The sequence below is a fragment of the Ceratotherium simum genome, chromosome 15 (genome assembly GCF_057802395.1).
Source record: "Ceratotherium simum simum isolate JZ-2026a chromosome 15, ASM5780239v1, whole genome shotgun sequence".
NCBI lineage: Eukaryota > Metazoa > Chordata > Mammalia > Perissodactyla > Rhinocerotidae > Ceratotherium > Ceratotherium simum.
In genome coordinates this window covers 24,895,716-24,910,667 of record NC_141914.1, presented here as the reverse complement: position 1 = coordinate 24,910,667, position 14,952 = coordinate 24,895,716, and the positions used below count along the sequence as shown (strand labels likewise).

Below are 14,952 nucleotides of genomic sequence, written 5' to 3'. Positions count from 1 at the left end.
GTTGCCATTGATCTCCTCTCTTTAAGCATCGATTTCCTGGAAATTGGCTGAGAAACAGTTGTTTCCATGTAGAAAGCATTTCCCAGATCCAAACGAGAGGGATCAGTGTGCTGGATCTTTTAACAGCATGTTGGCCAGTGAAATGATAGAAAGTAGCTTACCTCTGTCCCTCACCTCCATTTCTCTTGTTTGGCTTTTGTTCCTTTATCCCAGAAAGATATGGATTTTCTTCTGCTCTTCCGTTGACTGCATCATTGGCCCAGTGGGATGCCAAGAGCTGTTGGTCTTTGCTTTGCTTTTTAGTTGCCTCTGTTCAAAGCAAGGCCTGGGCTCATGCTGTCTGCCTGGCTCTCTTCTTCCAGAAGGTTGGCCTCCTGCCCATCACCTCCCCGCCCCCAGCCATTGCTCAATACTGCAGCTTCTGCTCTCTGTACCCCATGAAACCACTGTCATGCAAACCAAGACTCCCTGACCATGTAAGAGAGAGAGGACCAGGTGGCAGGCTGCCTAGAATGTGGCAGCAGAAGGGAGAGTGACCCCATGTTGTGGGATTTAAGGGAGAAGAGTGGCCCTAGTGACCACTAGTCCAGCTACATTGATGCCACTGTCACCAGCATTCTTGGGTGGTTTTGAATTCATAGGAGATGCTCCTGTGCAATCTTTTTTACCATTACCATTTTTAAGGGACAGATTTTTTTAGGTCCCTTTTATTTTCACATTGGATTGGATTGATGACGTATGTATTTTGAGCCCATGTCTATTTATATCGGCCGAGTTTTAAGTTATTGTATTCCTCAAGACAGTCTGTCATGATTCTCCTTTTGTTTTTTGTTCTCTTATTTCTTTTGGACTATCTTCTTTTCTGTAACTCGCCTACCTTCTTACAGACCTGTAATTATATTTCCCATTTATATGCTTTATAACTCTTCTCAATCTGTAACACTCTCAGATGACCCTTCTTTTTTTAGGGGCACGTGCCCTATTTTGTTTTAATCCAGTCAGAATCTTAAAATGCTCTGAGTTTTTACCCTTTTCTGTCTTGTCACAGTTAACAGTATAAATATGATAGAGGTGAAAATTATTCTTTTTGCCTCACTAGTCTCTTTGCTGTGCAATAGTTCTGTCAAGCCTGCCTTGGCAGAAGCCTCACTTATTTGCTGGACAGAAGAGGTAGATGACAAATTACTTGTCCTCATTCTGTTCTTGAAGGATGATTGCCAAATCCCCTTCACCTTGACTCCCTTCCCTCCTTTATTTTCACCTTCCACTTTGCCTTTACCTCTTTTTCCCTCCAAAATATACACCAGCACCCTGGCTGGCCCAGCTCTGATTTTTACCGTTGGTGCTGCCATCTTTTCTTCCCATCTCTTGTTCCTCCACCTCCTTCTCCCATCTCCACCCTCAGCCCTTTCCCAGTTGCTCATAGTTCCAGTGTCACTTCATTTACCAAAGTTAGCACCAACGTGCTAACTTTGTCCTGGGCTCGAAGAGCAACAAGACTTGGTTATTACCCTCAAGAGACTGACTTTCTTGACCTCATATTTCATTATTATATTACAATTAAGATTCAACATAAGGATGTGTTTAAGAAGTGCTGACTTTGTTTGGTTCTGTGCAGGAGACAAACTACTTTGTCAGATCCTTTCTGCAAGAACTCGCTTGGTCAAATAAGACCTAGACACATTAAAAGCTAATTAAAAGCACAACTCCAGTCATAAGGCAGCATGGGTTTATTTGCCAAACGATCGGCACATCAGCTCTGTAAACCAGAGGAGGACAAGACCTCTGGAGGCTGAAATGGTCTGTGATGTCTTCTTGGAGGAGGGATTTGGGCTAGTTCTGGAGGAACAAGTCAGATTTGGAGAGCAGACTGTGATACAGATGATAGGGGTGGGAGGAAAGTGGAGAGAGTTAGGGCTTGGGGTGGAGGGTGGGGTGAGTAGACAGGTAGTAGCAGAGAGTAGTGGAAAATAAAACTAAAGAACAGGTTGGGAGGAAACTGTAGAAGGTCTGAAGCAGAAGGCCAGGCAGTTTTTAGAGTCAATCCATTCCAGAGTATGAGCGGACTGGATTCTGCCCATTAAGCTTGCTTTTCCGTTTTCATACTGCATGTAGCTCTCTGGATAAACTGTTTCCCTTAGCCACAGCCATAAGGACATGCTATGTGGTTACTTTTGCATCATGAATCTTTTTAACTTTACCTTTATTTTTCAGAGCGCATGGGTTTATTAAAGTATTCTGATCACAGTTTTTTCATGTGTTCCATTAGTCTCTGATACACCATTATTGTGCATGATCCCCAACAAAAATGGGTTGCTTATTAGTACAATAAATTTCTCCAAAACCATGCTTAAGATGGCATTCCCATACACTGCACTTGCCCATTGGTGGCTTCTGATCAGACACCTGTACTGCAGACGGCAGCCAGATGACTGCTGCTGCATCAGAAGGGGGGAGTGGCTCAAACAGGATGTAAATTTTTCTTTGTTTCCTTCCTGATAAATTGATACAAAATCAGTCCTTATGACTTAAATACTAAAGGGAATACCTGCTACTTGGTTTAGTGTTGTTTGGAGAATCACGATGGGAAGTGGCTCTAGAGAAGTGAGCTGGGCTGTCTGGGAGTCTTGGCCTCTGAAAGAAGATTCTAAAGGAAATAAGTTATTTTCTCTCTGCAGAGTATCTCAGTTTCTCTTTAGAGTACTTGTTTAAGACAATCGAGAGATCACTGGTCACAATTTATTGAACTATTCCCCCCTCCAAAACAAAACTTCGTGTCACTATTCCTCTGAACTCGTTGGGTAGGATATATGACTGCCTTATCCATGAATGACCAGGAAATAGTTTGTCTTCTCAGCGGTGGATATTTTATTTCAGTCACCTGAGGAAGAGTTGATTCTTCAGTGCGTCAATTTCCTGGAGCCTCAAACAGAACTCCTGAAATGTCTACTTGGCTCCCCGGGATGACCTCCTCAGCCTCTGTGGAAGGCCGTACTTGTTATTGAGTGTCCCAGCATAAAAATAATGTACATGTGTACATTCCAGCCAGAGTGGACTGTAACAGTGAACTCCAAAGCCCCCTGCCTGAGTAGGGACTGTCGAATGAACAGTTTGTATAAGATGAGATCCCTGTTCATACAATAACAGGCAGCCCCTGGCAGAGGACCATTAACATTTATGGTTAGGACTTTCGTGGCCCCGGGAAGGAAGACACAGCTGAAATCTTGACAGGTGACAACCCACATGTCCTTGGGAAGGAGGGCAGCCAGGCCACCTCAGTCATCCTCAAGTGTTCCCTCCCCTCCCATTCCCCAGTCAGTCATCACATCCTGCTGTGCCATCTCCCGTGCAGTTCTCATTTGTCCCCACTGCCACCATCCTGTCCTGGCTGCCATCATCTCTTTCCTGTTGGACAAATTCCCAACTAGTCTCTCCAGTTCCACTGTACCCCACTCTAATCTCCACCTTGTTGTTCAAAATATCTTTTAAAAAAATTCAGTTGGGATTTTATCACTCCTCTTGGAATCCTCCAGTGATCTACTGTTGCCTTTAAACTGAAACTTACAACCTTCAACAGACTCTGCGACATGTCCTCTCTCCCATCTCTGAAGCCCTTTGCCTTTCTCTTGAGGCTCATATTTTATTCAAGCTTTTACTATACACATCAGTGTATTTGTTGAAGCTCTGTCTAATGCCTTTTGCATAATAGAGACTGAACAGTATTTTAGTAAAGGTAGGGATCTCAAAGATCCCATCTCATAAAACAGAAAATTGTTTTCACGGTACACTTACAGTCTTTTTTTTTTTTTCATTTTCTCTACTTAAGTGGTCTGTAACTTGTCTTGCTATGTTATCTTCTTTTAAGGCTGTTTCTTTCTTCCTTTTTTATGTAACATGTCTGCTCTGTTGTTTATGTTCACACTACTTTTTTTTTTTTTACTATATTATTATTTTTCATTTTTTCTCTCTTTATTGAGCTGTAATTGACATATAACATTGCTAACACTACTTTTTAGCCTTTTTATTTTTTAGAAGTCTACCTATACAACTGTGCTCTTTCCTTTTCCTGTACTACTTGTACGGTACATTTTTTGATCATTTACTTTTACATCCAAACCTGCACGTGAGTCCGTGCAAGCATCTGACCATTTCATTACGTCTTCTAACGTGCCTGAGCAGTTGCATGTTGAAATAGTCATGCTTGAATATTTACATACTGAAATAAATATTATTATAATTTACTTTCCTTTTATTTCTCCTTAATATTTTAGCTAGGTCTTTACATTTATTTTCTTTTTGAAATTATTTATATGGGTAGTTAGCAGAAAATTTCAATTCAGGATGGTACAGGGGGCATTGCTAAGTATCTGTTATAAAAAGTGAGCCTTTGTTCTGATCGAGTGGAGAACCACTATTTTAAGCAATCCTTAAAATCCACTTTGACGTTGCCCACAGTGGGGTGACTGTACCCTGGTTTGCCTGGAGCAGTCCTGGTTTACTCCTGTTGACCTGGGAGAATTATTAATTACATCCCTGTCAGTGTCAAAAGTCCCTGTTTGGATGATAAAGTTTATCATCACACATTTTTAGAAGCATTTCTTCTCCTTACCATCTTGATCACATTATTCTGCTTTTCAGCAGCATTCTCTGTCTCAACTCAGTCTTTCCATATATATCCTTTGACAAAAAGTGCTAGCTAGGTCCCTCCGCTATTGAACTTTTCACTCCTAAAACCTGCCAGCATTGTCTTTCACTGTCCTGGAAAATCCAAGACAACTGTTTAAATACCTTCAATGCCGTGGCCTCTTTTTCCTTCCACTCGATCCTGTCTTCACCAGTTCTCTTGACTTACTCTTCTATTTTTGGCATTTCTACCTTAATCCCCTTTCCACTTATTTTTCTGCATAGCCTTACTGTTCTGCCAGATTTTCATACTTTCACAAAATTAATGTTGCCTTATCTGACAATTTGCAACTTCAAATTTTTGGCTATAAATAGACCCTGTTAGTTATTTTAGCCCAAATTCTCTTTTTGTTTCTGTGTAAACTCTCTGGTGCTAACTCACATTGAAATCTGCATTCCTCAATTTCCATTTTTAGCTGCCTGCTTTATGTGTTACCTTTGGATCATACCATAAACTGCTCTTACCCTGATAAAGAAGTATCTCTAAACGGCATTCTTTTGCTATTCTTTGAGGAAATGCCATATTTTTGCTTTATTTTATCTTTTAAGGAATTTTAGCCTTTGGATTAAGATCTTTAGCTCCCAAGAGTTTTAAAGACGCTTAGTTTAGTTTTTTTATTGTGGTAAAATACACACAACATAAAATTTACCATTTTAACCGTTTTAAAGTGGCATTAAGTACTTCACAATGTTTTGCAACCATCACCACTGTCTAATTCCAGAACTTTTCATCAACCCCAACAGAAACCCTATACCCATCAAGCAGTCACTGCCCATCCACCCTCCCCCTGCCCCTGGCAACCATTAATCTGCTTTCTGTCGCTGTGGATTTGCCTCTCTTGAACATTTTGTATAAATGGAATCATACATTTTTGTGTGTCTGGCTTTTTTCACTTAGCAAATTTTTTCAAGGTTCATCCATGTTGTGGCGTGTTTCATTACTTTATTCCTTTGTATTGCTGAATAATATTTCACTGTGTGGATAGACCACATTTTATTTATCCATTCCTCAATTGATCAGTCTAATTTTTATCAGATCTTTACTCCAAGATGAAATGAGTGATACAATAGCTTCATAAGTACAGTGACTGGTACATGGATAGCTTCATAAGTACAGTGACTGGTACGTGGATATTTTTAGGGGTCTTAGTGATTGGGTATGTGGCTAGTGCTGTGATACAGAGCATGTGTAAGAGGCCCTAGTCACCTGTTTGGATGCCAGAATCTTTTTCCCTTTTTTACTTTCTTTCTCCAACTCCCCCAATGTTTTTTTGCTTTTTTTGGTAACTAGAGCATGTTTTGTTTTTTCCTTATCAGTGTATTTATAGGTTTTAGAAAATAGAGCTAAATAAAATTACTCATAGTCCCACCACCCAAAAACAATCGCTATTAATAACATTTTGATACATTTTCTTCTGGTCGTTTTCCTATGTTTGGGTGTTTTATTTTATTTTTACCTGATTATGATCACATTGAATAGAAAAGTTTGTATGCTGCTCTTTTTTTCATAAAATTCATTTATTTAACAAATATTTGAATACCTACAATGTTCTGGGCACTGTTCTGGATACCGCTGATACATGAATAAGACTTCTGGTGGAGATGTGGTTTGGGAGTCATCAGCTTGTAGATGATATGGTGGGACTGTCTAAGACCTCCTGGGAGAGAGTCGATAGCACTGAGGAGAGGCCCCAGGACTCAGCCAGGGACTCCCACATGCAGGGTCAAACACAGAAAGAGTTTGAGGAAGAGTAGGCAACCTGGGAAAAGCAGGAGAGTCTGGAGGAGAAAGTGCTTTGAAGGGCAGTGGCCCCTCTTGTCAAGTGCTACTGAGTGAGACAACAAGAGGCTTAACGATTGGGTTTGGCAAGATGGTGGTCAGGATGGAGCTCAGTGGAGTGTCAAGGATCACAGCCCAATTGGAGTGTGCTGAGGAGCAAAGAGATAATATTTTAACATATTTCTGCGTGTTTCATATATTCTTAAACATAATTTGATGGCAGAATAAGCTGTCTAATCCTACATTTTACTTAACCGCTTATTGTCTTCCTACTGTGTGACATTTACATTGTTTCCAATTTTTACTATTATAAACAAGACCAAAGTGAACAGCTTTGTAAACTTTGTTTCTACTTTTAGCATCATTTCCTTTGACTGGAAGCACAGAAAGGAAGGTGCTGGTCTAAGAGCAGAGCATCTTCAGAGCTTGATTCTCATTTGCTCAAATACTTTCTAAAGGACTGACTGGTTTGCACTTCCTCCAGCAGTGTCTGAGGGGCCCCTGCATCTTGACTGTAATTGTCAGTTGGGTCCTCCCAGAACAGGTCTCTCCTTTTATCAGCTTAAAAGTTCTTTTAACCTTGAGCAGAAAATTGAATGACAAGAACCCAACCCGCATTATGGAATGAAAACATATACACAGCTCACTAAATAGTTATGTTAAACAGAAATACATGTACAATAATTGCCAATCCATGTGGAACCACAGCTTCAATGTGATGCTGGTGTTTGTTATTAATCCTTTTTCACTAAGGTTCTGGTGAAACCTTGAACCAGATGTGGCCAAGGGAAATACCATGCTCTTTGTCCTCCATTCCTATGTTCCTATGCATTCACGTAGATGTGGTCGGTTCCCGAATTTAAGGCAGTTCACCATTTTCCTGTAAACACCCTGCAAATCTCCCATTGCAGCTGCCTGCTGATGTCAGGGAATGACTTTTACCCTTTCTATGTGTGCCTTGGGTGGGGTTTTATAAACATTTTCAGCTTGTGGCAAAAAGAGAACAACTTCTAGGCTGATCACCATCTCAAAAATGTCCTCCTCTCCCCCCACCCTATTCCTCAGAAATACCCTACCACTTTACAGTCACTTCCTGGTCACAGTATGAGTTGGTCTCCCCAGGAGCAGCAGCTGGATAAAAGGAGCTGACCCAGCTGCCTTGCTGGGTTTGCTATTTAACTGCTTCCTATCCAGCACCGCAGCACCTCACCCAGGACCAGCAGTGCCCAGTGTGCTGCTGGTGCAGGTTCTGGTGAGGTGTTGGTTCCACGGTAGCTCATCTCCAGTGATCTGCTCCATGCCAGCAGGACAGATATTGCTATCTGCTGGGCCTTAAGTAGAAGGATGGAGTGTTGATTGTGTCACACATGAACAGACGTGATAATAGGGATGCATGCTCATCTCCCTCCCTCCCTTCAACTGGGTCGTTTTCTGGAGAGGTCGTGGGTCACCACAGTTAATCCCCAAAATGGAAAGTCCTGTGGCATTTAACAGCTCAGTGGAACAGTTGAGTGTTCTAGAACAGGCAGGGCTGGATGCATTCCTGCGCTGGCTCTGTGACTCAAGAGGGCAACTTAACTTCTCTGAATCTCATTTTTCTCATCTGTTTAAAAATAGAAGGATGATGTAATACCAGCTGCCTTAAGTTGTTGCAGGAAATCCATGTGACGATGTATGTAACATGCCCCCCATGGTGCCTGACCCCCCTAGGGCTCAGGCAAGGTGCCCTCTTTCCATCATTATCTCACTCCACCCCTCTTGCTGACACTTCCTGACTTTTGTTGCTCCAAGTTGGTGGCTCAGACCTGAACCTTCAAGCCTCTTTCTCTTTGTTTTCCACTTGCAGGGGCCTTTGTGAAGAAGCATGGTCAGCCTATTGTTTCCAAAACCTTGGGGTAAGTTCTGGGATGTTCAAGCCAAGGGATGCACTGGATTGGCTTTTCCTGCTGACTTGACAGAACACGTGTAGGGAGTACATCTTCTTGGGCATCCTGGGTTAAAATAGCTAAAGCGGAAGCCTATTGGGATGTGATGTGTCATTAACACAGCGCCTCCCAACCTGGTGGCCTCTGTGCATAGCCCCTTTGACTGGTCCAGCTGCTAAATGCTGAGGAAGTGGGCTGTGTGACCATAATCTGCAGGGATCTCTAACAATCAAGGCAATAGTCAGAAGACTTAAATAAGTAGACTTCGAAGAGGCCATCAATATGGGACACTTCTTATGGAGAGTAAACCAGGATTAGTAAGGGTAAGTAACAGTAGCTGCTATAACAGACAGGCCCCCAAATCCCAATGGCTAACACAGGAAAAGTTATTTCTTGCTCAAGCAAAGTCGATTCAGATATGCTTGAACAGGTGGAGAACCTTCCCATTATCCTTCAGGGACCCAGGCTCCTTCCATTTTGTGGCTCCATCATCTCCTAGGCCTTAGAGCCTCTGCTCAACCCTCTGCATCTAGCCAGAAGAGTGGGCAAGAAAGAGTGTGGAGAATCTCACAGGAGGTTTTTCTGAGTTTACCCTGGAAATGGCATACAGCTCTTCTGCTTGCAGTCTCTAGGCCAAAACCCAGGCTTTTGGCCAGAGCTCAGTAGAATTCAGGTATACCTTACTTCAAGGGAGGCTAGTAAATGGAGTCTAGCTGCATGGCCAGGAGGTAGAGGAAATAGGTTTTGGTGCCACAGATTTTTCCAGAGGGTGCATCAGAAATGTGTTTGAGGCATAGAGTTGGGAAGGCTGCCAAAGGAAACCAAAGGCTGGTTTCTGACCCCAACTTAAGTGACTTGGGTGGGAGGGTGTTGCGGAGAGAAGAGGATCTGAATTGCTGCTGGGTTCTCTGCTGATTTCTTTCCAGGGACAGATTCACAGCACCCCCAGTGGAGACCCGTCCTAGCATCTGGGGAGAGTGCCCACCGAAGTTTGCTACCAAGCTGGGCCGAGCCGTGGTCAAAGAAGGACAGATGGGACGATTCTCCTGCAAGGTCACTGGCCGGCCCCAACCACAGGTCACCTGGCTCAAGGTGAGGTTTTGTCTGCCCTGACTCTGGCCCAGGTCTGGGGCCCCAGAGAGTTCAGGGTTAGACCCTTGGGCTAGTGGGAGTCTGCCTTTCCAGTCGGTCCCTTCTGTTTCAGTAGATGGTTCTCGAGGGTGCTCTGTATCTTTGATAGCCATGCTTGTTCTTGCCTCTGTTTGCACACTCTCCCTCTGTCACTGCCTCCACAGAGTCCCATAATCCACACACTCACAAAAGAGCATAAAACTTCTGAGTCAACACAGACCTGACATCTCAAGAGAGTGGAATTTGAAGTCATGGGTCTAGGTTTCAAGCCACAGCAACCTGGTTCACAAAGCATGTGATACTGGGCAAGTCATTTGATCTCTTGGAACCCTGGTTTCCTTATCTGTGAGGCAGAGATCATCCCACCTACCTCAAAGTACTGTTGAGAGGCTTCATATGGAAGTGCTTTATAAATCATTCAGGGCTGGGCAATGTGAAGGCAGAGAAGGAGGAGGAGGTGGGGGAGGGGGAAGTGGAGGTGGTGGTGGGGGATGTTAAACAGGGCAGTGAGGAGCCATCGGGGACTCTTGGGGTCAAGGCCAGGAAGAGTAGGTTTTTCACAGATGGAACTCCTGAATAAAAATGAGTGATGAGAGGGGCTGGCCCAGTGGCATAGTGGTTAAGTTCGCATGCTTCACTTCGGCGGCCTGGGGTTTGGATCCCAGGCACGGACCTACACACCACTCATCAAGCCATCCTATGGCAGCATCCCACATACAAAAAATAGAGAAAGATTGGCAGAGATGTTGGCTCAGTGATGTTAGCTAGCTCACCCAATCTTCCTCACCAAAAAATAAAATAAAATAATGAGCGATGGGACACTTGTTATCTATTTCCTAATTCTCCTGAACTGACCCAGGGAAAAGAATAAAAGGAAGATGGAGGCAAAGGAGAACTAAAGTGAGAAATATAGGACTTCCCACAATCTAGGGCTCCTTTGAAACAGGTTCCATATGTCTGCTCTAAGCTGGAACATACACCACACAGCATGCATGGACCTCGAGTCAGTGCCCCTGGGTTATCCAAAGACTGCTCTCTGAGCATGTTGACAGAGCCCAGAGCAGAGGGCTCTGCTGTCATGCCTGATGTCTGTCCCACCAGGCTTGGCAGGAGGTAGGAGGACAGTGCCAAAAGGTGAGCAGGTTTCCCTGATGAAGCTACCCTATTGCCATCCACAGGGAGATGTTCCCCTGCAGCCAAGTGCCCGTGTGTCTATGTCTGAGAAGAATGGGATGCAAGTTCTGGAAATCCATGAGGTCAACCAAGATGATGTGGGAGTGTACACGTGCTTGGTGGTGAACGGGTCAGGGAAGGCCTCCATGTCAGCTGAGCTTTCCATCCAAGGTATCAACTGGTGGGAGAGGCTCGTGCAGAACGATCCTTACTAGAAGGAGCTGCTTGTTCGTTACGCATCTGTGTGTTACACGTATCCCTCTTACATACCCATGCGTTCCCCGGGGCAGGGTCTTGAACCAGAAGAAAGGAAGTGGGCGGCAGCACAGACTCGGCCACAGAGGAAGATGCTTTACTTGTGTCCCCACACTCTGTCCCATACCTCTGTCTTCAGTCTTCTTGCTCAGACTCCCTTTTTGTATCTCTAATTGCCAATTGGAAGAGTGGACATTGCTAATGTCTTGCCATCACCCCAAATTTAACCTGCCTAAAATTTAACTCACCGTCCACTCTGTCCTTCAAATCAGGTGTCCCTCAACTTAACTCTTCCCACCCCAGTTTCCTCGTTTTCTTTCTCACCCAGACTGGATATTTCAGTGTCACCTTTGACCCCTGCTGTCATCATCAACCTCTGTTGGTTTTTCCTTTGAAATCTCTTTGAACATGTCTCCTCCTTACATTCCCCTTGGTTCTGCCAAGTCCAGCCTGGGGAGGCTGGAGCATGTGGCCGGGGAAGGGGATTAATGTCACCTCATGGGAGCGGGAACCTTGATCAGGGTGGGAGTTGAGGATCTTGGGGGACACGGCCTTCACTCTCCCCTCCTCCTGTCTTACCCTCTTTTCTTCTATGACATTTCTCTTCCACATCTCCTTCCTTTCTCAGAAACTATTCCTCCTTGCTCTCATTAGCATTTTTTGGCCCAAGTGTTTCACAACCCACAGAAAGAAATTGATTCTACATTGCAACCCGGGACACACATATGTATATAAACATATTTAACTGAAACCAGTTTCATGAAACAGTCCTGCATTGTGCTATGTACAGTACATGCTGGTATTTTCTATTCTATTCTACACCATTAAGGGAAAAAACAGCCTCGTCCTGACTGAAGGATCCGACTTCACAGCTCACTGCGGGATTGGGACCTGCTGTTAGGCGCTGAGGGGAGTGTTTTAGTCTCCCTCCCTTTACTTGTCCGAGCATTGAATTAAGACCTGTTTGTTCCTCAAGTACCAAATGACAAAATGATATGTTGCCTGGGATTTGTTTTAAATAGCCCCAGAAAAAGCCCCTCAAAAAAAACCAAAACCAAAAGAGATAGATAAGGCTGGCAAATGTTGATATTTCCTTATCTGAGTGATGGCTTTCAAAGTTTGTTATATCCTTCTCTCTACTATTGTATATTTTGAAATTTTCCATGATAAAATTTAAAAAAAATAATTTGGCAGGAAAAAATATATATTGTATGTTTTTTCTTTGAAGAATTGAATAAAATTACACTTTCCCTGTACATTTTTAAAGCAGGTATTTGTCAGAAATGATCCCTTTGGGGGTTTGTTTTTGAGGGCCACATGGAAGTTAAACTGAAATTTTCAGTGGCTTTTTGTTTTGTTTGTCCCTCGATGGGTTTTGTTTCCATCTATAGGCTGCTGACCAGGACAGGCCACAGGGTACGGTAGCAGAGGCCCCTATAAAAGGGCCAGGGCAGCAGTGGAAGTGCTGACAGTGTCTCCAGGACTCCAAGGAGTTTATCAGATTAACCCAAAAAGTCCAGGACCAGGGAAGCTGGAAGGGGAAGGGAGGTGGGACCACAGTGAGGGGGCCAGTGAGAGCTCAGGGAGTAAAAACTCTGTAATAAATGAGATTGTTGTCTTATCACTGTCTCCTCAGTGTGTAAAATATTCCACTAACAGTCTTTCTACCCTTCTCCCTTTTTCCAGGTTTGGAGAACACCAATAGGTATGTCTAGGCTTTGTGATTATTATGTTTCCATTGAAATGTCCTGCAGGAAAAGAGGGACTGTAATTGAAAAATGCCCTGAATTTCTGAGTCACCAGAAAGGGAGGGAGAGCTGACTGTTTGGGGAAGTTGTCTTCTTTGGGGTGTTTTTTTTGTTCTCCTATTGTAACATGTGAGGCTTGCCATCAGTATTGAGACCCAATGCTGTCGTCTTGCTCAGTATCTGCTCAGTATCTTTACTAGTTAGGAAGGGCACTCTGCTCTGGAAAGGGTGCCTTACACGTTCCAGGCCAGAATCCACTCGCTCCTCCAGCACATCTTCATCAGGGGCTTCCTTTCCTGTGTGCGAGGCTCAGTGCTAGACTCTGGGTATGCGGGGTGAGCAGAGGTCTAGTGCAGAGAAGGGCTTTAAGCAGAGCCACATGAATATACGATTACAAACTGTGATGCATCTATAAGGAAGAATAACAGAGAAGTGCTAATGTAGATTAGAGGGTCAGAGAAACCCTTTCTGAAAACTTGACGTTTGAGCTCAGGCCTGTGAGGAGTGAAGAAAAGCTCAGGGAGAAAGCATTCTAATAGAGGGGGCAGCATGGGCAAAAGCAGTGAGATGAGAGGTGGGTGCTGGGGATCCCAAAAGAACACCCATGTGGCTGCAGCCTGATGGGCAACAGAGGTTCCAGAGGCAGCTGGAGCAGGCCAGCCCCTTAACTAGTGGTTAAGTTTGGCGCACTCCACTTTGGCGGCCTGGGTTCGGTTCCCAGGCACAGACCTACACCACTGGTCTGTTAGCAGCCATGCTGTGGTGGAGGCTCACATAAGAGGAAAACAAGAGGAATACTGGCAACAGATGTTAGCTCAGGGCAAATCTTCCTCAGCAAAAAAAAAAAAGAGGCAGCCGAGCCAGCTGCATCCTTGCAGGCCGTCTCGAGAAGCTCAGCTTTATTCTTAATATAGTGGGAAAGCTCTTGGAAAATCCTTAAGCTTGAAACGACATGATTCGATTTATGTTTATAGAAGATTGACCGTGCTGGCTGTGTGGAACATGGATGAGAGAGGGCAAGCGTGACCAGGGGAAACCGGCTGTGTGGTTTGAATTAGGGCAGTGCTCATGGAGAAGAGAAAAGAGGTGGATTTAATAAGTGTGGATAGAACAGGCTCTGGCCTGGGGATGCAGGACAGAGAAGTGTCAGGAATGACTGCATGTTTCTGGCTTGAAACTGAGAAAGCTGCCGAGAAAGACTTTTGCTCTTATTCTCTCTCTTAATTGCGGGCTTTGTGATCTCCGGAATCTGCTTGTGATGAGTAATGCTTGTGAATAAGCAGGTGATCATTCTATTCCTCCTTCTCCTTCCCCCCTGTCATCCCTCCCTGCCCCACCGACCACCAACAGGTCATTTGTGAGAGAAACAAAGGCAGCCAATTCAGATATCAGGAAGGAAGTGACCAATGGATTCACGCAGGGGCCAACACTGGACACCTTGGAACCTGCAGCTGAACGTAAAAACTGCTCTAGCACCCAGCGAGGGGGCTCCCCTGCCTGGGCCACAGGCAGCCAGCCTCAGCCCCTGAGGGAATCGAGGCTGGAGCCTGAGGACTCACCTAGAAAGGCCTTGAGGACCCCCGTCCTGCAGAAGACTTCCAGCACCATCACCCTGCAGGCTGCAAAAGTCCAGCCAGAACCAAGAGCACCGGTCTCGGGCGCCCTCTCTCCTTCCAGAGAAGAGAAAGAGAGACCAGCTGCTCCCCCTCCAGGCACCCTCCCCACCAGGCAGTCTGGCCTGGGAAGCCAAGAAGCTGTGAGCAAGGTTGCTACCAGGAAAATCCCCGTGGAGAGCTGGAGGGATTCAACATTCCCCAAATTCGAGAGTAAGCCCCAAAGCCAGGAAGTCAATGAAGATCAAACAGTCAAGTTCAGATGTGAGGGTGAGTAGAGCTAACAAAGGTCACTGGACCCCACAGTGTAGCCCCTGGGTGGCCGCTCCCTCCCTTCAGCACAGTGGTCTGAGCCTCCTGTATCCACTCATCCTCTCGAACTAGACCCCCATCCTACCCCCAGGAAGCCACCCCACAGGGGTCTTCCCTGAGGAAAGACTCAGTCTAGTAATGTCCCTCGTTCTGGAGAAGCACCTAACAGTAGCCCCGTGTTCATTGTTGGATAGATCGTGGACCCTGTACCCTAATTCTTACCACCCTAGAGGGGGAAACCCATTACCACCATCACCATCACAAAACAAGACATAGGGTCTCCTTCTCTTTCATCTCTTCTGCTGGCTTTGGCTTCTGGGGACCTGGCTTGT

The 14,952-nt window shown here is 44.8% G+C and overlaps 1 protein-coding gene across 1 annotated transcript in view; it reads left to right on the top strand.

The window, feature by feature from the left end:
• Window positions 1–14,952, top strand: part of MYLK (myosin light chain kinase) — a 264,120-nt gene that overhangs the window by 134,426 nt on the left and 114,742 nt on the right. The window contains exons 4-8 of the mRNA XM_087439713.1: window positions 8,310–8,358; window positions 9,315–9,480; window positions 10,698–10,863; window positions 12,634–12,652; window positions 14,046–14,578. Coding sequence (XP_087295839.1) covers window positions 8,310–8,358; window positions 9,315–9,480; window positions 10,698–10,863; window positions 12,634–12,652; window positions 14,046–14,578 — 933 coding nt within the window. The remainder of the gene's footprint in view (window positions 1–8,309; window positions 8,359–9,314; window positions 9,481–10,697; window positions 10,864–12,633; window positions 12,653–14,045; window positions 14,579–14,952) is intronic.